General features: G+C 47.9%; 1 protein-coding gene across 2 annotated transcripts; it reads right to left on the reverse strand.

The window, feature by feature from the left end:
• Positions 1 to 2,817: 2,817 nt before the first annotated feature.
• hs3st1l2 (heparan sulfate (glucosamine) 3-O-sulfotransferase 1-like 2) lies at positions 2,818 to 22,821 on the reverse strand. 2 transcript variants are annotated; one of them, XM_088624345.1, is made up of 2 exons: positions 21,796 to 22,821; positions 2,818 to 6,448 (listed from the first exon to the last, which is right to left on the reverse strand). In XM_088624345.1, the coding sequence occupies exon 2, from the start codon at positions 6,332 to 6,334 to the stop codon at positions 5,453 to 5,455; it is 882 nt and encodes a 293-aa protein (XP_088480471.1). In that variant the 5' UTR covers positions 6,335 to 6,448; positions 21,796 to 22,821; the 3' UTR covers positions 2,818 to 5,452. The 2 variants fall into 2 exon arrangements, with proteins under 2 accessions (XP_088480471.1, XP_088480472.1); XM_088624346.1 differs by having other exon boundaries at positions 2,818 to 6,474.
• Positions 22,822 to 23,394: the final 573 nt, after the last annotated feature.

The following is a 23,394-nucleotide window of genomic DNA, read 5'->3' on the forward strand; positions in this document are numbered from 1 at the left end:
CAAGGAAGGTGTCAGGCAATTTAAATAGCCTGTGCTCAATCCCAGGGACTGGGATCTCAGCAGGCACGGACAGACAATCCCAAGCATCAGTTTACACACAACATCGAGCCCTGCCCAGGGTGTGAATGTTACGAGCAGCAGGCGTCTAAATTCACACTTACTCCTGATTCTCTTGCTCTGGGCGTGATGGCTTTCGGAGAATTAACCCTGTGGCTCCGCTGGTACAGGCGCCCCCTCAGAGGGCAGTCTAAGGCATCTGAGGAGAGCGACCCAGATTTCTCGGGTCCAGTGGCGTCGGGTGGTTGGGATCAGCCCATGTTTCCCAGGGGCTTTTGGCAAGTCGAACTGATCAAAGTCAGCCATTTCCTCATTCGCAGGATACAAGACAGAGGGGCACTTTAAAGCCTAAAATCAGGAAGTATGAGTACTGAGAGGCTCAATGTATGGAATTTAATGACACAAACACAAATAAGCAATTAGGCTGTCAAATTCAGAACACATCCATGTAATTCCTTCCATCTGCTTGTAGAACCGTTGCAATATCTAAAAGTTTTACCACTTGCAATTGGCTACAATAACCATGAGTAGTAATGTCTATATTTAAAATAAAAAAACCCCAAAAATGATTTGCCTGGAAATCTTGATGGCATCTCCATTTTTTCATTTTCGTACTGTAGTTTATTGAGCCAAGACATGAATAAATACAAGAAATACGTGGAGAGATTAAATGTCGCTTTTATTAAGAATATACTATTTTTGTGTTGCCATTGCCGCCAAACTTGAAATGGTAACGTGATTGTTTAACAGCATTAGATCTCTTTTAATGAATAGAAAACCTGAACTGTGGGTATTACACACACTGAAATTACGCGTTTTCCAAAGCCAGGTTTACCATAGTGTCAAACCTACATGAGTCTGCTGCAGCTCAAAGGCAGTTCATTTGGCTATTCTACATATGTTAATCCATCCATTCATTTTCTAACCTGTATCCAGCCAATGGTCACTGGGGAGCCAGAGTCTATCCTTGCAATTTGCAGGAGCACTATAATCCAATTCAATTCTTTTTCATTATAAACTCAGACTGGATGTCTTGGGAATAACATCAAAATATCTCATATTTTCTCTGCGTGCTGAAGATTTTGAGATAACACCTGATGCTGATCAGATGATGACTGCTAACAGACCAGAATTTGTTAGAATCAGTGACTAAAAATAATTATTTTGATGTGCAGCTGAATTTCTACTGTTTACTCAAACTGATGACAAGATTCATCATCATGAATTAATAAACATTATGGTTATAAACAGAATGCTTAAACACTCAGTGCTTGTCAATACAAATATAAAATAATGATGACCTGATGAATACAACATTGTTTTAATATATGATCTGGTTGTGTTTAAAAAGTACAGGAGGGGGAAATGTGACATAAAATGTTATGTGTTGTAGCACACACAGTGTCGGGGTAACACTGTGTAGACCACTAGGATAGCAGGACATTGCCCACACAAAGCTAAAGGACTACAAGTCCCAGAGAGCCTTGGGGCACTGCAGACATGAAAGCAAACATGGGACACACCTGGAAAGCACCTGCCACAGGTACTGTATTTAAGCGAAGGAGTCATACAAGGCAGGATCCTTAGACTGATTATTATGGAAGAGTGGAAAAGGCTGCTAGTGGCACAGAAGGAGACGGAGAAAGGCAAATAAACTTTGAAGGAGGAATTTGACTTGCCTGTATTGATTTAACTTAAGCTGGGTAAGGAACCTGTGCAAATGAAATCCGGCCTGGAAAATGGACACAAAGATGTTGAAAAAAGATTTTTTTAAGGATTGTGCTGTATCTGTAAAAAAAACACCACCTCTATTAGCCCACAAACACACCACCCAGAGTGTTACTGTGCTCTCTGTACTTCCAAGCCTCCTCTTCCCATCCCAGTTTCAATCAACCATTTGTTATAGTGCCCTTTGCAACACCAGAGTGCTTTACAGACCTTTACAGCAGTTAATAATATACTAACCGATGACCACTGAGTACGCTCATTTGCCTTCAAGGATACAACATCTGTCCCAGTGGTTAATCGGAAATCTCACGGAGAGAAATTCACAGTGGTGGCTGGGTTCTTGTGCACACTTCTCGGCTCTCCATGAGATTCTCCAACTTCCTGCTGTCTGAGGTAGGGAAAGGACTTCATGACCAACTGCAGTAAAAGAAAAGACTGGACAGCTCTGATACTCAAGAGGCTGACAGACCTGTTTCCCTTCCTGTGCATCTTTAAAGCTTAATTGAAATGGCTACTTAATTGGCCAGATCTTTTCTAGTCTCTGCCTTGTGTTTCATTCTAGCTGTTAACAGTTCTTCTCCCTAAGGGCCACAGGGACTGTTTTCATTCCACCTGATCTCTTAATGTAACTTATGATTTGCTTAATGGGAATGGGAAACATTTTCGATTTAAGGCAATGATGATTGAGACAGAACTGCGAAGCCTGTGGAATTCCAGTCCCTTGTGGGCTGGAGTTGCCTTTAAAAGTTTCCAATTAAGTCTGTCATTTTCTGATCCCTGAGGGCTGACATTTCCTTCACCCTTGGTTCAAGGATTTCTCATAAACAAACAGCACTGTATAGACACTGGAAATGTCTTTTGCTTTTATTGTAAAGGCTGGTGAAAATGGAAGATTTTATGAAGTGGATGCACACAACTTTCGCTTTAATGATCAGAGCTGACTAGCAGTGGATGGCTGTGTATTTTAAAAACCATGAAGAACAAAGAATGGTAGGGGTGATAGCTGAACTCAATCACGAAACATTCAATCAGTTGTTTGTGCCACGTATTTATTTGCTCCTTGAAATATAAAACTGGTCATTTTTAAAGCGACAAAATTGCATTCTTCTCCCAGGTTTATTAACACCAAGAAATCACAATGTTAAGAATGCTAACAACAATAATGCAAAGTCAACGATATAACACAAAGTATTTACAGCAATAGTAAAATTGTCCATATGGCATTCAAAAAAGACTCTTCAGGGCTCTGGAAAACAAAGTCCATCCAGTTGACCTTGATATTAATAAATCTATGAGCTCGGTGGACGCAGAGCCCTGAGTGACTGACCACAGTGGCACAGCTAACAGCACAATCGATTAAGCTGTGGTTTTTTACACCATGGATTCAGAAGTGAGCCCAGCAATCTTTTTAAACTCCCTACTCTTCTTTTCAGAAAAACAATGCAAACCCGATCTAAGGTTGCAGTAGGGAGGTTTAAAAATGTTTGGAATTGATTTTCTGGTTTTCTGCACTAGGTGAAATGGTCATTAGGATTGTTATTTTCATCTCCTCCTGGTTTGCACAATTGTATGATGCGTGTTCATTAAAAAAAAAAACATAATGGTGCAAATAATGGAAATGTTGCATTTGTCTGCACTGGCTATCCCTTGTGAATGATTGTCTTCCTGGAGTCCAAAGGTGTGGGATAAGACCACTCTGCTGAGAAATGCACACTCTCTGGCAGGATAAGCAGCTGTTGTTTTTGGAGATTCATTTCTCTGCTGTATTGCGTTTCACCCCCACATCTGGAGGGGTGACACACCTGGAGTGACGGACATATATTAAATGGTGGAACAGCAACCACATTACACCAGCTAACAGTAGAAAACAACCAAGGTGGAAGCATTGTTATTGTCATTGCTACAGTTCAGTCACTGTTGCCAAGACTATAGGACAGTGTTTAGACAGCACAAATTCATCTTCTTTCATCCCAGATTTTGTCTGCACATTTGTGGGAGTTCTGCGGTTTTCCGTTCTGTGCTCTAGTGCTTTGTAGAGGCGGGAATGAGTGTTTTTGTGTGTACTGTTATGGGACACGCTATAAATACCAAACGTCTCATGAATAAGCAAATCGGTTAATTTTTCATCGACGAACTCACAGATACGCCTTCATGTAGTGAACTGACTAATCAGGGCTGAAATGATCCCTGCCAAAACAGGGCTGTAATCTCTGGCTATTCCTCACCTGAAAGGCTGACAATGTAGGTAAACGAACAGTGTGCCGGCCAAGTCAAGACAACAAACTGCCAATTGATCTGCTTCTGCATTGAAAGTCTCTTATTTTCCTACAGAGGGAAGGCCCTCGCTTTGGTCATGTGTGGTATTTTTAACTCATTAACGAATAGCTGCCTTGTACACTTCTTCAAATGATAAAGTCAGCTGCTACATCACTCGGCAGCTCACAACTGGTAGCCCACTGAAGCTCAACAGGTGTGAGCTTGGCCAGTAGCTGGATGATAGACCTCCTGGGACAGCTAAGGATCTGTGTGGGTCCTAATGCACCAGTACAGTGACAGGGACACAAGGCACAGTCCTTCAGATTAGATGTTAAACCAAGGTCCTGACTCTCTTTGGTCATTTGAAATCCCAGGTCACTTCTTGAAAAGAGTAGGGGGTGTTACCTGGTCAAATTTTCTCTGGCCTTTACTAATCATGGCCTCCTAATAACCCTCATCTATGAACTGGCTTCATCACTCTCCCCACTAATAGCTCATGTGTGGTGAGCGTTCTGGCGCACTATGGCTGCCGTCTCATCATCCAGGTGGATGCTGCACATTGGTGGTGCTGGAGGGCAGTCCCCATTACCTGTAAAGTGCTTTGAGTTGAGTGGCCATTAAATGGTCTTTCTAGGGACTCTTCCAAAAAACCCTAACTTCCCACTACGTCCACAGCCCACCTGGCTGGTGCACGCTTGTATTCTATTCCAGGGGTTCTTACTCTTGGTCCTGCAGGACCACAGACCTACTGTTTTCATTCCAGCTGAGCTGAATTACCTAATTGAAGCCTTAATTGAACTAACGAGTTGCTTGAGTTGGATCTTCTACTCAAGGGTTGGGGATTTTATTTTGTTAATGAAGTGCTGTAGTTAAAAGGCATTTTCAAGGGATGAAGGTTTAAGACGTTTAAGTGCTGAAAGCAGTCAAGCGGTTTGAACTAATCCTATTGTTGAGTCCATGAAGGGGTCAATTGTATAGGGGTGAGCTCGGCTGGAAGGAAACCCAGCAGGCGTCTGGGCCTCCAGCACCAGGATTCTAGTCTAGCATAGACATCACCTCAGCGGAAACATTTCAATACCCTGCACAGCCGTCTGTGCTGTGCAAGACTCCGGAGAGCTCATCCTGAGCTGGAGAAGCCGGCAGGACACTGTCAGGGAGCCACGCAAAGAGAAGGGAAGACCTGGGCTCTGGCTGTCACTCAGAAGGCAAGACTCATGAGTCTTTCTCGGGTTTCCAAACACAGGTTTCCAGAGCTGGGTTGTCGATGAGATTTGCTTTCTGATTTCCGTGTCCGCGCACCCTTGCGTGCCCATCCACTCATTTCCTCTACTTCCTCTGAGGTTTCGTGTCCACATGTGGCCTGTACTCAATGGGGGCCCTGGCTGCGAGGCCTCTGCGGGGCCCCTGGGCATCAGCACCAGTCGAAGGTCCGCCCCACCATCTGGAAGAAACGCTGGCTGGGCTCCCTGAAGAACTGGCACAGCGCCTGTCGGACGTCAGCACTCAGTTCTGGGTGGGGGCGCCCCTTCGATTCGTCCAGGCACTTGTCGTGCCCCTCCGAGAGCAGGCAGTAGAAGCCCTTGGTCTGGTTGAAGTAGAAGTTGGAGGGGGCTATCCTGGGCGCCAGGTGGAGGAAGCTCTCCACCTTCCGGATCTCGGGGAAGGGGTCTCGGATCAGCGCGTCGCCGTCCACGACGTGGATCTGCTCCAGGGGGAAGTGGCGCAGCCAGTTGCGCAGGTGCAGGTGGTAGAGGCTGCGCTGGATGGCCTTGTAGTTGGTGTTGAGCTGCCCGTCGCGCATCAGCAGCTGCTCCAGGGGCTGGTAGGGCTTGTGGCGCTCGCGGCGGTTGTGCAGCACCTGGGTGTAGTCCGAGACCAGCCTCTCGGCGGGGTCCCGCACGATCAGGATCAGCCGCACGTCCCGGCTCATGTCCCGCACCCGCGCCGGCGCCTGGGGGGCCGTGAAGTACCCCGGCGTCTTCTCCACGGCCACCTGCCCGGGCAGGGAGAGGGGCATCTGGGCGCGGTACCACCCCAGGCCCCGGCGGTAGTTGTCGTCCAGGTTGAAGAAGTGGACCTCGGCCTTGGCCACCTCGATGTCGGGGTGCAGGTTCAGCATCTCCAGCAGGGCCCGCGTGCCCCCCTTCCGCACCCCGATGATGATGGCGCCAGGCAGCCTCTGGGTGGCGTTGCTGACGGGGGCGCTCTGCCTCAGCTCCCGCAGGCAGACGCACACCTGGGACTGGAGGAGGACGAGCAGCAGCAGGGCGGCGAGGAGCACCGTCCACAGCATGGTGGGGGGCGAGGGGTCAGGGTGCACAGACAGGCAGGGCGGAGGACAGACCCACTCTACCAGGACCCGATGCTCATGTCCCAGAGTGCTCTGCTGCTGCCCTCTGGGACAGGTCTGTGAAGAAAGCAAATCGCAAGAGACTGTTTCTTATTATAAGCCCATCTGACAAGAAGGGTGCTATAACAGCGTACATAATGACATTAACGGTAAGAACAGTAATTATAATAAATCATTCCTTACATTTATACAGTGCTTTTCTAGACACTCCACTCACAGCGTTTAGTAAAACGTCAGAGCAGGCGGCTCTCAAGGAGCAGATTGTGAGAGAGATTAACATGGGGACCCCCACCAGTCAATGTGCTGCTGTTTTAAAGAGACCTGAAGAATCTGCAGACAGCTGCCTCTGATCGTCCATCCCGATACAGGATATATACTATACAGGGTGTGGCACAAGGGAATGAAATGAAATAATCAAGTTTAAGACAACTGTTGTTTACATCTGGGTCCAATGAAAATGTCAAAATTCACATTTTTTAAACCAAATTTGACCATTCATGTCCCCTAACCTGGCCCTGTGTTGTGGTGTTGCCGTAAATGCAATCACGTATGTTGTCGGACTGCTTAAATCAGTATTAACAGTATTACTTCACATAAGAGCATTATTTTAAGAGCTGGGATTGATATTGAAATACTTTCTTCTTATTATTGCTGTTGTTGTAGAAATATTGTATTAAAGAGTCCCAGTAGAGGTCTAAAGCTACACCATGTGCCTAGACAGCCCAGGTGTGTAAAAACTGTTTCCAAGAGAGAGAGAATATAAGGGCGATTCTGCTCAACCTCATTAAATTATATTTCACATTAAGATTGTGAAAGGAAAATGCATTGAATGGTCTCAAGTGAAAAGGCCCAGTTTAATTCCCGTTCCGTCCCTCGAACTGCGCGCTGTACTGTAACAAGCGACTCGAGCGCTGTAGATAGGAGACTAGCGCCGCCTTGCGGCGAACTCAGCCACAGGCGCGCCAACTGAAAAACGCCTTTTTTTTCGCCGGGAACAGGGGGCGTAATCTCATCTGTGTTTATTAGTATGTTAGTTGGAGCTATCCGGATTTAATCGTGCTGTAGAGAAAAGATAATGATTCTCACGGCTCTTAACGAGTACAGCGACTGTCTTGATTAATGCGTTAAACTAATCAAGCGTTAACATAAATGAATGTGCTCGTTGGAACTGACTTCAAAGCAAAGCTTCGCTTCACAGTGCATTATTGCCGATACTTATCTAAAACACCTAATCATCTCCTACCCTTTGAACTGCGTTTAAAAAGAGGTTTCCTCGATAACAGATGAATTCCCCGATTGTGGAATTAAAATTAAAATAGCACTTAGCTCAGACGGGAGCTCTCCTTCTTTTTGCCTTAAGATTCTGAAACAGCCACCTGTCTCATCGGGCGGCAGTGGTTCCCTGATGATGGAGGGATGGGCGCACGGACGTGTATTAAGTTGTTAGTTCTGAAAGAATAAAGTCCTGACACCAACCGTAAGAGTACTAACGTGTACTGAAATGATTGCTCCAAATGCACGTAATTAATTGCAGGCGCGCCCTGCCGATTAGGTCATGCTCTAATCTCTCCCCGGCGTCCCCCGCGGGACGCGACCATTTCGAACCGGGGATCAGACATCCTCCCCGGGGGACACGCGGCAGACCTCCCCGGCGGGGCCCCGCGCGCGCCTGAGCGCGTCAGAGAAAGCTCGCGCGACCGCCTCGCGCGTCACCGTCTCCCAGCAAAGGGTGGCCGGCACCCGCCTGGGACCCGCAGACTCGTCACTCGGCCCCCGGTGCGTGTCCCTGCGGCCTCCCCTCCAAGCCCGTCCGACGGGGGGGTGATGCGGAGTGCATGTGGACAACCTCTACGGGCGTGAGAGTAATGCCATTCAAAAAACAAGGACGTCTTTAGAGTAACCATTCACACGACCATTGCAGGAACACCTGAGATGCCCGGTGTCGCTCTGATGAAAGTCTTCGTGCTGTGACTTTGTTATTAATTAGCGTGTCTTGAATAGGAACCATGTCTTGCTGGTGAGGTGTTCCTGTTTGCTCAGTTTAATTGGCCCTTGGGGAGACCCAGCAGCTCTACAGACCCCAGTGTCTGTCTCTGTTGTTGTGCTCCTGTGTCAACGTGTATTATTATTATTATTATTATTATTATTATTATTATTATTATTATTATTATCATCACCCAGGTGTGGATTATTATCCACACCTGAAGAAGGCTCCACGGCCGAAACGTTGTGTTTTCTTTCTTCTTTTTTTCAGCATGGAATAAACCTAATAATTGTTATTTTATTAGTATTATTATTATTATTATTATTATTATTATTATTATGTGGCACAGTGGTCAGCATTGCTGCCTCACAGCGCTGGGGTCCCAAGATACTTTCCGACCCAGGGGTGCTGTCTGTGTGGAGCTTGTATGTTCTCCCAAATTCAGGTTGGTTTCCCACCGCAGTCCAAATACTGGTTGGTGAATTAGGCTCCTGGGAAAAGCAACCCTGGTGCGAGTGTGTGCGTGTCTAAGGTCGGATCTGTGTGTGAGCCCTGCGATGGACTGGCGGCCCACCCGGGTGGTACCCTGCCTTGTGCCCGCTGCTCACTGGGATAGGCCCCCGTCTTAGATGGAGTGAATAGAAGATCGAAGATTAATAGAAGATCGATGGGATAGATGGATTTGCCCGTTCTGAATAAGATTCTTGGAGTATGTTATTGATCTTTTACTATGTGAGACTGTGGACGGAGCATCAGTCCTTCTGGTATGGCTTCAGAGTTGAAGGAATCACACATCAGGCAGTGCAGAGCAGTGCGATTCCCTCCCCAGTCACAATGTAATTGACCCCCAAGTTAATGGCCAAGTCACAGCGGAGCCCCCCACCTCAGAGCTGAGCTGATGAGGGAACATCTGTGGAGAGATGGGGGTGATATATATATATATATTAAGGTAGACAAGGGTCTCATTTATAGATTCTGTAACATCTGTTTGTTTCTGCATTTGAGATTTTGGAAATTGGCAAAAGAAATGTGAAAATAGTCCAGTATTAAACAGAGTGAACAGAGCGGAGTGCATTTTCCACCCAGGCTTCAAAAATACTGTAGTGTATTCTGCAAAACCTGGAGCTGGACAGTCCTGGACTGTAACCTCTACCTGTTCCCCCTTATCAGACTCACTCTCCTGTGACACAGATGGCCCGTGACCCACAGGGCCATTCTGACCACCTGGCATGCAAAAACTCACCATTCTCCCCCACGGTTTTTTTTAATTCCTATGATGAAAACTGTATCAAAGATATCATCTTGATCTTGAATATATATATACACATACAATATAGCAGGCACAACCTATCCAAAAAATCTTCATGATCATTCTGATCAACTGTCTATTCAAATAGAATCAAATAGCCAGCAGCCATATCACCCTGCAACTCACAACTGGCAACCCACTGAAGCTAAGCAGGTGTGAGCCTGGTCAGTACCTGGATGGGAGACCTCCTGGGAAAAACTAAGGTTGCTGCTGGAAGAGGTGTTAGTGGGGCCAGCAGGGGGTGCTCACCCTGTGGTCCACTTGGGTCCTAATGCCCCAGTATAGTGATGGGGACACTATACTGTAAACAGGTGCCGTCCTTCGGATGAGACGTAAAACCGAGGTCCTGACTCTCTGTGGTCATTAAAAATCCCAGGGCGTTTCTCGAAAAGAGTAGGGGTGTAACCCCGGCGTCCTGGCCAAATTTCCCATTGGCCTTAACCAATCATGGCCTCCTAATAATCCCCATCTATGAATTGGCTTCATTACTCTCTGCTCTCCTCCCCACTAATAGCTGATGTGTGGTGAGCGTTCTGGCGCACTATGGCTGCCGTCGCATCATCCAGGTGGATGCTGCACATTGGTGGTGGTGGAGGGGAGACCCCATTACCTGTAAAGCGCTTTGAGTGGAGTGTCCAGAAAAGCGCTATATAAGTGTAAGCAATTATTATTATTATTATTATAATTATTAAATAGACCTCCATAAACGCGTTAGTGTGCCTAAGCGTGTTAATGGAGGTCTGTGGGATTTATTCTGTCATGAGAGATGGTAAGGACGGAGACTAGTTGTGGGGAGGTGTCTCTGTTCTCAGTTGGGGTGGGGGTACAGTGTCAGAGATTGCTCTCGGTGAGGATGGGGGGTGCGCCTAGTAAAAGCCACCGATTAGCCACCCCTTTTGGCATCGCCAGTGCTGCGCGCCGCTGATAAACCTCTCATCGCAGACGAGCAGACCCCCGACCTGCCGCGCTGATAACGCGCACACGAGGAGCTCCGCGGGAGACGGCGAGGCAGAGGAGGAAGATTAGCGCGAAGAGACGGGGATAAAAAGGCAGAGGATGGGTTTAGATGAGGAGGGGGGATCTGTCGGTTCATCGTCGGTATTCTGCGTTAGCGGCTGTCAGTGATCCAGAAAGAGCTCTCCCGAAGAGAAGCGGGGTGTCACGAATCGGCGTGGCGCATTAAAATAGCTTTAGTTTTTTTTTTTACTGTGCAGAGAGATTCGTTTCCCCTAAATAAAGAAAACCGCACAGCAGTATATGAACTCCTTATGAATCTGCACCTCCAGATCGCACAATTCATCCCTCGCTAAAGCTGTTTAATATGTTTTAGACTCCTGGTGTTTCCCGTTAAATTGTTTTGTTTTTACCCGTATACATTGTGTTTGTTGGCACTATGTTCAGATGTTTGCTCGTTTACGGTTTCCAAGAGACGCTGTGGTGAATAAGGGATATACGAAGTTAAGTAAACCAGGGAGTACTCACTGACCAGAAAATAAAAACTCAATATCCTATCAATGGCAGTGGCAGGCGGGTCTATTTTTAATTAGACGCGTTACCCCGAAGGGCCGGGTGTTTTCCCTGTTTTCCTATCTACATTTTATTTTCCATACACGGGTATTTCTGTGTCACATTCCCGATTTCGGCAAATAAATACGGGTGCATGTTCTTCGGTTTGAATAACAGGGGGAAATAAACCAACAATTTTGCTTAGTGCTGGGTTTGGTAATCCTTTTAGTAACACGAAGTGAAGGAGAAGACGGAAAGTGGAACAGCTGATACCGGCTTGCCCGTTCTTCATTTCGCCTACTGAGTGATTGTCACGACGGCCGAGCGCGCCTGCGGATTTGTCATCCTGAAGCCCCGGCGGAAACCCCGCATTGCCACCGCGAGACATTGGCACTGGGCCGGCTTCCAGGGAAGGACTACAGCCTGTGACACCGGGCACCGGCTCCACCACCACCGATAACCACAACAGCGAGAAGCTGAGCCCGTGTCTGCAGAAGCAGAGCAAAGCTTGCATGACTGACTTGGAAAAGAATCCTGCCGTGCCTGCAGGAAAGTGCACGAGTTCCCCCTTTTCCTTCTGCTTTGGAGAAAGTGGCCTTCGGTACATCCGCACGGTCTTTGCAGGCAGATGCCCAGCTGTGTTTCCAACTAGACCCTTTAATAAGTCCAGACCCTCTACACCCTCCTCACTTCCCTGCCTCTGCGGATCTGGGTCAATGAGGTCACACATCCAAAGCCTCCCCCCCCAACCGTCTGGTCTGCTGCCTCCAGTCTGCTCTAATTAAAGGGCCTTGGCACGAGCAGCTTGGCGGCGGCAGTGGTTTCGATTGGCACCCAGCCTCGCGCGCCCCTCGCCTTCCGGATCAAACTCGCCGCGCTGTGTCTGCCTGGAGCGTGGCTTCCTCCGTTCAGATCTGCCCGGGCAGGGGGAAACCAGCCTAGCTGTGCCCGTTCTCCCTTGGACCCCGGACCACCCTGCCACTCGTCCGCATGGGCTAAACCGCATGGGCTAAACCTCCCCAAGGTCCAGCAGCCATTCTGTACTCGGGTGCACTGGCCTTCTGCCCCAGGGACAACCCTGGCCAGTAACTCAACTGGACGTGCGGTCTAGTCACGCCCACGCCTGGCACTGCCTCTAACATGAACAACAGGCATCTGGAGCAGCTCCTGCTGTTCGCTGGCCAGGTTACAGATTAGAGCTGGCTGTTGATTTAAGGGCTGTGGTTCATGACATGGCTGAAGAAGAGTAAACCATTGATTTACAGTACTTCTTTAAAACAAGGCACCATGAGTGCAAGTGCAGACTGAGCTGTAGTGACAGATAATAATTGGTCTGTAGTTGTCACTTGTCTCATCTCTTCTGGGTGTTGTCAGGAAACAACATTAAATGCATCACCACCATGGACTGTTTTGATTTTAGCTCAGCCAAGAGACCTTGTCTCTTAACCTCTGGCGAGAAGGTTCAGTTAGATATTGTCTAGCAATTTTAATTAAGAGATCTGGTGCTCAGACAGCAAATACAGCCGCAGCTTGAGCAGGGAGGGGAGATCAAGAAGGAAAACTACGTCCCTGCTGTAAGTAGTGCTGGCCGACCAGTAGGTGGGGCTCTTCCCTCTAGACTAGAGTTTCCAAAAATGAACCCACACCGCTCTGGGTGACTGGAAAAACAGCGTTGCAGGATGAGATGCCAAACCAAGATCCTAACTGCTTAATCATTAAACTGACCCTTCTTCCCCACCTGAATTCTGCTCTGGTTTTGTACAATCTGCCCTACCTAGATTCTCCCCCTGAACTCCGCCGGTGAAGTGATTTCTCCCTTCTCCATGGTGTTATGGTTGTGGGAGTGGGAGGAAGAGGAGAGAACGAGGGAAGAGCGAACTTAATGTAAAAGGTGTGCTCATCACTCCCTGTGTTCAGGTGTTCCAGAGCTCATTATGTTGTGTCAGGTGAAGAAGCAGATGAGGTGTGTGTCTGTGTGTGTGCGCAGGGGGGGCAGGGGGGGGCTGGGGAAAACTCTCACCATGGCAACCATTCATTAAATCACAACAGCCAGCAGCTCAAGGCAGAGGGAGAGAGAGGAAGAGAAAGGAAGTCAACTGCAGCCCCCAGTCTGCACACTTAAAACGCTGATGCAACACCAGGCTGGAGCTGCAATGAAGAAAAAAAGAATCCCAGCAATAAGGACACACAACGCCACAGTGCAGCAGCAGCCAGTTTGTAAATGACTTCATATTTGATGACATTTTTCAATCCCAACTGATGCATCAGTCTACCCCTAACTAAGGAACCAGTACAGGTTTATTCCCTGCTGAAAAGAGAAGAAAGGAAACCCAACGTTTCAGCTTTGGAGTTTGGGTGTCCTTCTCCACAGCTGAAACGTTGCGTTTCTTCTCTTCTCTTTTCAGCAGGGAGTAAACCTTTACTTGTTCCTTTGCGGCCTACACATGCTGACGCAGCTCCCAGTCTGAAGTACCCCTCACTAACCTTGCTAGCATGTTTTCATTCTTTCTGCCTACTAGAATCTCCAGTTACCCCCACCCCCCCCCGAGCCAGGGGCACAGCCAGAGGGGTGGCACAGGGTAGTTGTTGCTCTAAATATGGCTTTGCCACCCAAACCATCACGCCATTTTAGGTGTTTCCTAAAATCCCAGATTGTATTGTCTTAAATCTGCCAGCAGAAGGAAACGCAAATGCAGGAAACAATTACAGCTCTTCTTAAACGCTTTTGAAAGAGCGTACACGCAGCCTATATTGTAAATGGTGGGCGGCGTCGGCAAGTTTGATCATTGCAGATCAAATAAACAGATCAAATACTGAAACTGTCACCGCGACCTTGTGTCATGTGGAGAATTCTGAGTTTTTATTCTAGGTTATGTAAAAAAGTTCTTGAAAAAGCTCTCGAAGTACGACAGCGTACAGTGAGAAGCATCAGGTGTGGGCATCTTTCCTCGTGCAGAACGTGCCTCAGAGTCGTGCCCGGTGTGGATACAAGCTCTGTCCAGCTCTGCTCCACTTGCCCCTCAGTTCCGCCTCGCCCCCACAGTGTCAAACGGGGGTCACCCTTGTAATGGCTGCAGAGCCCAGTATGTGTGCACTATATCTTTTACAAATGCCAACCCCATAGGTGTCCCTGCCACCCCAAATATAAAAGCCCCCAGCTAGGGCAGCCCCTCTAGGCCGTGTATTCCCAGACATGCCCTGGGGAGATCACGGCTCTCACTGCTCCTGCCAGGGAATCTGCCTGTTGGAGCACGGCCACCCCTGACCAGCACAGCAGCTGAACTGAAAAGCAAACAGCAGGACAGGCACAGCCCTCCCCCCGCTCCACCCCAGGGTGGATGGGCCTCGGGGTGTCTGCTCAGCCATGGGTGTCAGCAGAGGTCTTGTTCTGAGGCCACCCATCTACTGAGGGTGCACAGACGCCGTCTGCAAAGGGCACAGCCTGGAGTTGAACAGCAGTCTCTAGGTCTCATGCATGTCTCTTCATAGCCAAACAAAGGCTTTGTAAAAAGTCTTTTCAGGAGGTGAGCTTTAGTTTTATCAAAATAAGCATGAAAACTGAATCAGTCTGCAATGCACTTTGCAAAAACCCCCTTGTGCCATTTTTTTGTGCTAATTCAGTACAGTTGTCTGTGCACGTGAGGTGTATACGTCAGTAGTGTGCCCGTCTGCCAGGGAATCCAGCGTTTTGATTATGATCAGTGGAGTTTAAAGGTATGAAGAAACCGAGACACTTTTTGCAGAGCACCGTGCCATAATGGCCAGCATTCCTGCTGGGAATGAGGTGAGGAGTGGGCGAGAGGAGGCGTTGGAGAGCACCGTGTAAACACAGGCAGATGGGGTGTTATGAGTGTACCACAGCGCAGGAATGGGGCGAGGAGGGGGGCACAGTTTGTTCATTTGAAATGAAATACCTGTGTGTGAGCCATCTGCTACCCTGTCTCTCCCTCACATTCACTCTCATTCCATCCCTCCCATTTCTCATCATCAGCTCGTGAAACGTATTTACTCAAGGTTTTTTGTGTGATATTCTGAAAAACTGCGAGAGCGGTTACCCAGAGGGACCACTTACTCAGTCTTGGCTATGAATAGGTGCACACACACATGCGTTCTGCTTACAGAAACACACACTGATATGCATGTGTTGGTCAAGCAGACCCCTTAAGAACATAAAAACCCTAAAGATCATACAACCTAGAGGAGGCCATTTGGCCCATGTAGATCCTTTGGACCTCATCCAGCTGTTTCTTGAAAGAAGCCTACGGCATAAGCTTTCACAATATGGCTGAGCAACTTGTTCCATACTCCCACAACCCTTTGTGTAAAGAAGTGCCACCTGTGCTCAGTTTTAAATGCACTTCCTCTAGTGCCCTTTGATTCATGTTTTGCTACTCATTCTGAAGAGCGTCCCCCTACTGTACTCTGTAAAAGGCTCACACTCTCAATCAGACTCACGTACACAAAGACAGATGCATGGACAGCCATACTCACAGCCCTCGTTCCTTTTAAAGACAGCAAGGCACCTTCACTCAGCTCAACTTGCTCAGACCTGCACTCTTATGAACTAGTGAGGACAGAAGATCCCCCCCCCCCAAGAAAACAGAGCTGTGATTCCCAGCTAAGTAAACGGGACCTGCAGAAAGCAAGTCGAAGCTGTGATTGTTGTTTCTGCCCTGCTGTCCTGACTCCCACGGTATTTCGATTGGCTGTCTGGCATTATGGATCGGCTTGCGAAGCTCTGCTCTGTCCTGCATTAGAGAGCTCATCAGCCTTCAGGGTCTGGGAGTCGATAATGGGGATGAAGCTGTTTTTGTCCCCGGAGAGCTGCACTAATGAGGGGAGGCCAGGCGGTGATGGTGCTCATTTTGTCTTTACAATGAAACATTAAACAGAGGTCCCGCGCTGCCCTCAGGATTTTAAAGATCAGTGGAACATTAAAGCAGACTCCAATCTTGCCATAAAACATTTCCACAGCTGCCCTCTTTGGAGCAGGGGGAACCTGATGCAATAATGGGGGCAACTTTTGTTGGGCAAAACACCGTGTGACCCGTTTATGGGGGGGGGAGAGATGGGTGTATGATCATATTTCATTCATTTCATTAGGTTTTCCGTGTTATCTAGTCAGTGAGGGGTGTGAGGGGGGAAAAGGAAGACAGCAATTGCCTTTTCTAGATCTTCTGTGCTAAGTTTCCTTTCTGAATGCCCCTGGCAAGGTAATACGAGTCTGAGTATTCGCTTCACACAGGAGAAAGGTGCAGGGTTCTGACTCTGCAGAGACAACTTGAGCACTGTTGCCAGTGGACTGGGCCAGTGGACTTCGGCCATGCGTCCACCTGGCTGGGAGACCAGACGTGCTGAGAAAGAAGGCACCGTTAGACGGGCCGTGAGCTGCGGCGGACAGGCCGCGGCGAGTCCTGAGTTCTTTTTTTTTGGAGCCCCAAAGTCCTTGTGTCTCAAGCGACAGGCTGCGTCGCTTTCGGTGGCGTTGCTTCAGGTTCCCGTGGAGTGCGGTTTCGGCACGTTTGCGCACACACGGGGCAGCCTGACCGTAAAGAGTCACGCACGCGACAGTCGAAACTGGAGACTGGGGAAGTGGCTGTGGTTCCAGTGGGCCGACACGATAAGGCGACCCGGAAGGGCGATGAGTTCGCTGGATAAAAAACCCCCCAGCAGCCAGAGCGAGGGAAACCCCCAGAGCAGATGGCAGAAGGGAGCAGGGTGAGCGAGGTCAGGGTGCTGGGATTGTGCGTGTGACTCTCCCGCTGGGCTACCCACACTCCCTTACAGCACACAGGAGCGCTGGGTAATGAAGACGTTCTCACAGACGAGGACAAATTGGGGCTCGGGCACAGCTGGGGAAATGGGTTTGAAGGGGAATAGTAGACAGACAGCACACAGATCACACCTCCCCGTCCTTCTCCTTGCCTTGTCTGTCTTCATTCCCAGATTACGGAACGCACTTCCCTCTGATTTGGGGTTTCTCAGGGTTAATCGTTCTCAAATAGACCAATTATGTGGAGCAGGCCTCCTCAGGGGCGGGAAGCAGTAATTTCTTCACACATTATCCCTTTCTCAGTGTAAATAAAGCAGCCTCCCTGCACAGTGCATCATCCATTCATTACTGTCTGATGTGGGGTGAGGTTGATGCCGCCTGCCAAGCAAATTTCCCTGTTTCCTCTGTTCCCATTCCTCTGCTGTCCCTTCCCTCTCCCTCCCCTCACGCTGGCTCTCGGATGTGGATTGAGTTCTCCACAGGCCAGCTGTTATAATGAAGGTCTCTGCACACGTTGGTAAGCATGTCTGCATGACAGAGCACACTGTTTCAAAGTCCAGGTGCGATTTCAAATGTTCCGTTCATGACATTGATAGAAAACCAGATGAAACTGGGTGTCCTGAAAAAATGGAGCACGCTAGTGCTGTAGTAGAGACAGTTCTGTTAGTTTGGCAAGCCTGGACCCCCTTCGGTGACATAGCAACCATTTCCAAAAGGCTGCAATAAGCTGCAATAGCATTACATTGCTTTTTTAAGGTCAAAGTTTTGACCTCTGTCTTTGTCCAAAAGCCTGCAATTCACAAATTGTTTTGTGTTAAGACAAATAGAGCAGTAGCTCTTTCCTTGGGAAGAGATCGATTTTTTCAATTCCTAACGAGTCTGCAATTAATCCATGCCCGCTGCCCAACCCCCCCCCCAAAAAAAAACAAACAAACAAAAACAACACACACATACTGTGTCAAGGTCATCCGTTCCAAATCCGGATGGCTAATATCTTCCCCACTATAGTTCAGAGTCCCCAACGTTGGAGAAATTTATAACAATACCAAGGCCACTGTGCTGTATAGCAACACAGAGTCAAGGGACTCCTCTGACAGGAGCCTTCCTGAAGACACCTATCACCCTATCTGGTTGTCCATGTGTCTGTAATCCAGTTGGTCAGTGGGCAAAACAGATGGGGTGTTTTTAACCCTTCTAAACCACAATCCATCCAGGTGGTGAAGAGTGGGAGAAATCTTTCACAGTGTCGCGAAAACACGGATCCTTCAAGCTAATACAATGTCTGCAATGGAAGGTCTATATTCCTATTTTAAGAGCACAAACAGGACAATACAGGCAGAAGTGACCTCCTCCTATGTAAACATGTTGCTTTTCGTCTACCAGTCTGTCCAGGCAAGTAGAGCGCTACCTGCTTTTAAAAACAGCTCCTTGGATGCAGATCTGTTGTGAGCTGACGACTGGCACTGTCTGCCTATGTTTGTCTGGGTGACTCTGAGAGTAAGCAAAGGCTAGGCTGTCCCTCTCTGAGACAGACAGAAGGTCACATATTGAATTATCAGGGTCAGGAAAAATGGACTCCCAGTGTCACCCTGCCACACAGCCCAGGCTAGGGGGTAGTTTCTTAACACAGCCAGTGCTACTCGACCTTTCATCTCTCAGATGAAAGCAAATTGAAGAAGGTGGTTCTCTCACTCATCCTATGCCTCGTTGGGTGTCCCCTGCGTTCTTCCGTGTGAGGTTTTTGAACGCAGACCTCAAAACTATTCCATCTGCGAAGGGTTTGGGGAGATGGTTTCGAGGAAAGCAGAGGAGTGAAGTGAAACCCTCCGAGCGAAAGTGGCATGCATCACTGGAGAGGCGATCGGGGAGGTTATTCAGCACACCCAATAACTTGCTGGGAAAGAGTAGTTAATTTTTAAACACTTGTGGGTGTGCGTGAAACTGATGCTCTGGGCTCCTCAAGGCTTTTAAAGCTTCCTTGATCAACAAACCTGCAGCACTCAGGCAAGCAAAGATGAGCCTGCTATTGCACTAATGGCTCTGGGCCTGACAGACAGAGCAGCAGATGAGTGGCTCCTGGGCTTTGTGACAGACAGAAGCCTATGGTATATTGCTACAACTCAAAGTTAAAGTCGCTGCTTTCCAGGTGATTATCTCCTAAGTGTAGTGCAGATTGTAGGTTAAGGCCTTTCTGCATCCTTGCTCTCTAATATACCTGCCAGTTTTCCCAGAGCACAGACCACGTCAGGCCTCAGTCCTGCTCCTGCAGGGCTGATGTCCACAGGTTTTCATTCCAGCTTTTAACTCTTCACAACATAAATCACCTCATTGTTAGCTCATCGGACCGATTTGATTTATCTTAAATTATCAGCTCCTCGGACCCTGGTGCTTTAAAGATACGTAGAAAATCTCAGCACAATAGTCCTCCAGGACCAGGATTAGAGATCCCTGTTCTTTTGTGATTCAAAAGACCTGAAAAAACTTCAGATTTTGAACCTGGTCAGAGAAAATTAAACGATAATAACAGCTGCAACAATAAATGACGACCTTAACTATTCATCTTAGCACAAAAGATCAGTTTTACAAATGCTTCTCTAAGCTGGGTGAAAACTATTTTTCAGCTTTGCCAGTATAAGCCAGCTTTGTAACCCAGGATTTTTTAACAGACGGACAACGAGGAGGAACATAAAAGGTTCATGATACTGTGAAAGCAGTATCATATCGGTATCATTTGGGACAGCAAAAGCCAAAGACATAGTTTTTAAAACAGGACTATAAAGTAAGAATGAGTGGATAATTCATGATAATTTTGCATTAGCATTATAAACACAGAAGAAAGGTTACAAGGAGGAGATTTGACCATACTAGCTCCTTTGGTTGCTAGTAGCTAACTGATCCAAGGCTCCCACCCAGCCATCTTGTGAAAGAAACCATGGTATCAGCTTCTACAGCTCCCTAGCGTGGCTAGGCAGCTTGTTCCATACTCCTGCAACCCTTTGAGTAAAAATACACCTTAACGATACACCTCAGTAAAGATAGACTGACCAGGCACAAGCACGGGACATTTGTTGGGTCATTGTAGCTGTTTCAATTTCACCACGAACAGCTGGTGGGATCACCCACAGATCTTTCTCTTAATTTGCAGCAGGCTTAACAACGACGAGCGTAACAAAAGCCCAAGACTCGGATTCAGACTGGGGATGATGCAGACCAGAGAGAGCGCTTTTCAATTCTGTGCTGCCTGTCCTCAGCTTTTTTAATCGTCTCAAAGCAGATTAAACATGAAATAAGCGAGCAAAGTTACGGGTAGCTATATCTTCATATGCACCGACCTTTCTGACAGCTTAAATTACTAGGATTTTCAAAACGCCGCATTCATTCCCCAGCCCGTTACTGTGTGTCGCCGTTATAAAGAAACACGACAAAAGAGCACAATGCAAAAGCCGTCGATTTCTTAAAAGACGTACACTGAGTGTCTGGTCAGCGTGGTCCTGTCTGCTTGTACCATGCACAGTCTAGCAGTCCAGCCATTGTGTGACCTAGATGTCTACTCAGGGGCTACATTAAGTACCTTATTTCTTGTTACAAAATGTCAGCAAAAAAGTTTCATTGAAAAATGAAGCAGATAAACAGAAACATAAAGAATCATTTGATTAAATTGTATGCAAAACTACACAGCTCCAAGATAGAGTACAAAGCTGCTGCAGAGGTGATCTCCTCTCAGCAAGTCCTGTGACGTGTCGGGTAGCTGTTAATGCTGAAAGCATTTCAGAACTGAAACAGCTACAAAGACCCAATAAATGTCTGTGCTCCTCACACAGCCCTCTTCAGCTGACTATGAAGATGCAAGGCTGGAAATTCGACAAGAAACAGACTGGAATCTCTGACCGGTTAACAGTGTCTGTGCCAGGGACTAGCGCCTCAGCAAACTGCCAAAATAATACAATTCTGATCTATCCACAAGTGCACATGTGCAAACGTGTAAATGTATAGATGTATCGATACAAGGCATGAGTCTTACACTGTTGGTGACATCAGAATATGTATCCGTGCCCTTTCTCTGATGAAACCCTTCACCTCAGTCAGACTGGCAGAGGATACCCACAGTGAGTGAAGCTCCTAGCTTTTTAAAGACCAATCAGGGTTTGTTTCCTAATTCATCACAAATGATTCTCCGCAGCCGAGTGAAGAAAAACAGAAAGTAGAATCGAGCCAAGTAAACCAAGAATGCTGGGTACTGTGTTACCGACAAGCTAGATTTTATTTCTACCATCAAAGTCATTTCACAACCCTCATTGTCCCAGACAGCGAACCCCGCAGATTCGATGATTAAAAAAAAAAAACCTCTTAGGGTAGCTAGCACCTGTTCTTTAACTTTGAGGAGCCTTTGACACTGTACACAAACTACCCTTCCCCTCACTTCAACCTGTGCTGCACAGCCAGCATCTGAAAACTTCTGATCACTGCTGCCTGTCACTCTCGTGTCCCTCAGAGTGCCCCAGGAGCCTCCTAATCTCGGAGCACAGGCTACATTCCAGGTCACCTCTGGAATCGGCTCCTGGCTTTCAAAGTGAAAGGCGGAAGAAAAGGGAAAACTCCTGCAAGACAGAGCTTTTCCAGCACAATTCCTGGTGTGCTCCCCGCCCCGGAGACAAAGAAGTGCAGGAGGAGTCCTGAAGCAGGGCGGCAGGGTGGGAGATAACACAGCCGAGACCCTCGACAGGCTGCTCAGATTTCAGATTTCAGCCCCAGAGAGACGAGAGAGCATCACCCCAAAGTGCAGCCACTCTTAGAAGGAGGGAGACGAGAGAGGCAGAAAGCCGGGAGCGTACCTGTTTTGGAGCAGCAGGGCAGAAGTCTGGTTCCTGCAGGCTGAGAGATGAGCCTTTTCCCTGCTTCCTTCGATGTGATCCTCCTGTCCGTGCGTCTCCCCCTTTTCTGCGCTTCCCTCTTTCCTCCTTCCTCTCTGCCCCCTCAGCCCCGCGCGCGCCGAGTGTGTGCGTGGAGCAGAGAGCGACCTGGCGGCTTTGTGGTGCTCCGCGTTGTGGAAGCCAGTGAGTGAGTGAGTGACTGAGTGACTGAGTGGGAGAATGAGTAACACAGGGAGTGCGGTGAGCACACACACTAGAATCTTTCCACTGGGAAATTTCCACTTCCCCCTCCCTTCACCCACCCCTCTTGCTCGCTGTCTTTCCCAGTCCGCTCCACCCTCCTTTTTGCCCCCATCCTCCTTTTTCTTTCACACTCTTGCTGTTGTTCTCCTCTCTCGCTCTCCAATTTCACTCCCTTCTTCTTGAGCTCTTTCTGTCTCTCTCCCTCCTCTATTTCTCTACTCCCCTGTCTCTCACTCCTCTCCTCTCTCTTTCTCTCATTCCTTTATCACTCGTCTCTCTCCTCCTCTCTCTCACTCCTTTTTTATCACTCCTCTCTCTTCCCCCTCTCTCTCTCACTCCTCTCCATCTCACTGTCTCTCACTCCTTTATCATTCCTCTCTTCCACCTCTCGCTGACTCCTTTCTTTATCACTCTTCTCTCTCTTCCCCCTCTGTCTCAGTCCCTCTCGTTCTTTCTCTTCTTTCTCTCTCTCACTCCTCTCGTTCTTTCTCTTTTCCCACTGTGTCTCTCACTCCTCTCATTCTTTCTCTTTTTCCTCCGTCTCTCTCACTCCTCTCTCTCTCTCCTCATGGGAGATCCTCAGTCTTCAGCCTTTAATCACCCCCCTGTTATGTTCTTTAAATACTGTTTCAGCCTCTTGCTACAATTTCTCCAACTTCACCTCCCAGGCAGCTGCACACACAATGCGACAGATCCCTGTGTGCTGACACGCTTAGAAACAGGCAGCTATTTGTGTGCAAGCACAACAGCCCCAGCAAGTGCCTCTTCTGTCTGTGACATCTCTGGGACTCTCTGACGTGCTGAAATGGTCTGGGGAATTTAACAGTGAAAACAGAAGATATAGGATTACTTAACTACAGGCATATGAGCCTGAATTTCTCCTTTCTCGTGTGACGCTATTGCCTTAAGCAAGGCTTTTGAGGAATACTCAGATTCTGGAAGGCAATTAAAAATGCAATGCAATAAGATTTTCCCCCTCCATTCCACAGTAGAGGGTTGTGTGTGCAGTGCAGCAGGTGTTTCTTGTGTCACCTGGGTTGTCGGTAGAGTCACTGGAATGGTGTGTGGCAGTGTCCCGTGGGACTGGGAAGGGTTTGGGAAAGATGATGGTCTCAGGTGTCAGCCAGAGGCAAACACTACAGCCAGGATTTTCAGCTTTCTGCCCACTTATTTCAGAGCACCACTTTATACCAGCTCTGTAGTCTTGCCGCTGAGTTCATTATCGGCCCTCTGAAATAACTCAGCAGCTGGATGAACTCAAATTAAGCTGTAGAATGGATGTGGTCTACAGCGCTTGGCGTAGTGGTTTAGCCATAA

Source organism: Lepisosteus platostomus, chromosome 3 (genome assembly GCF_059453375.1).
Source record: "Lepisosteus platostomus isolate fLepPlt1 chromosome 3, fLepPlt1.hap1, whole genome shotgun sequence".
Taxonomy (NCBI): Eukaryota; Metazoa; Chordata; class Actinopteri; order Semionotiformes; family Lepisosteidae; genus Lepisosteus; species Lepisosteus platostomus.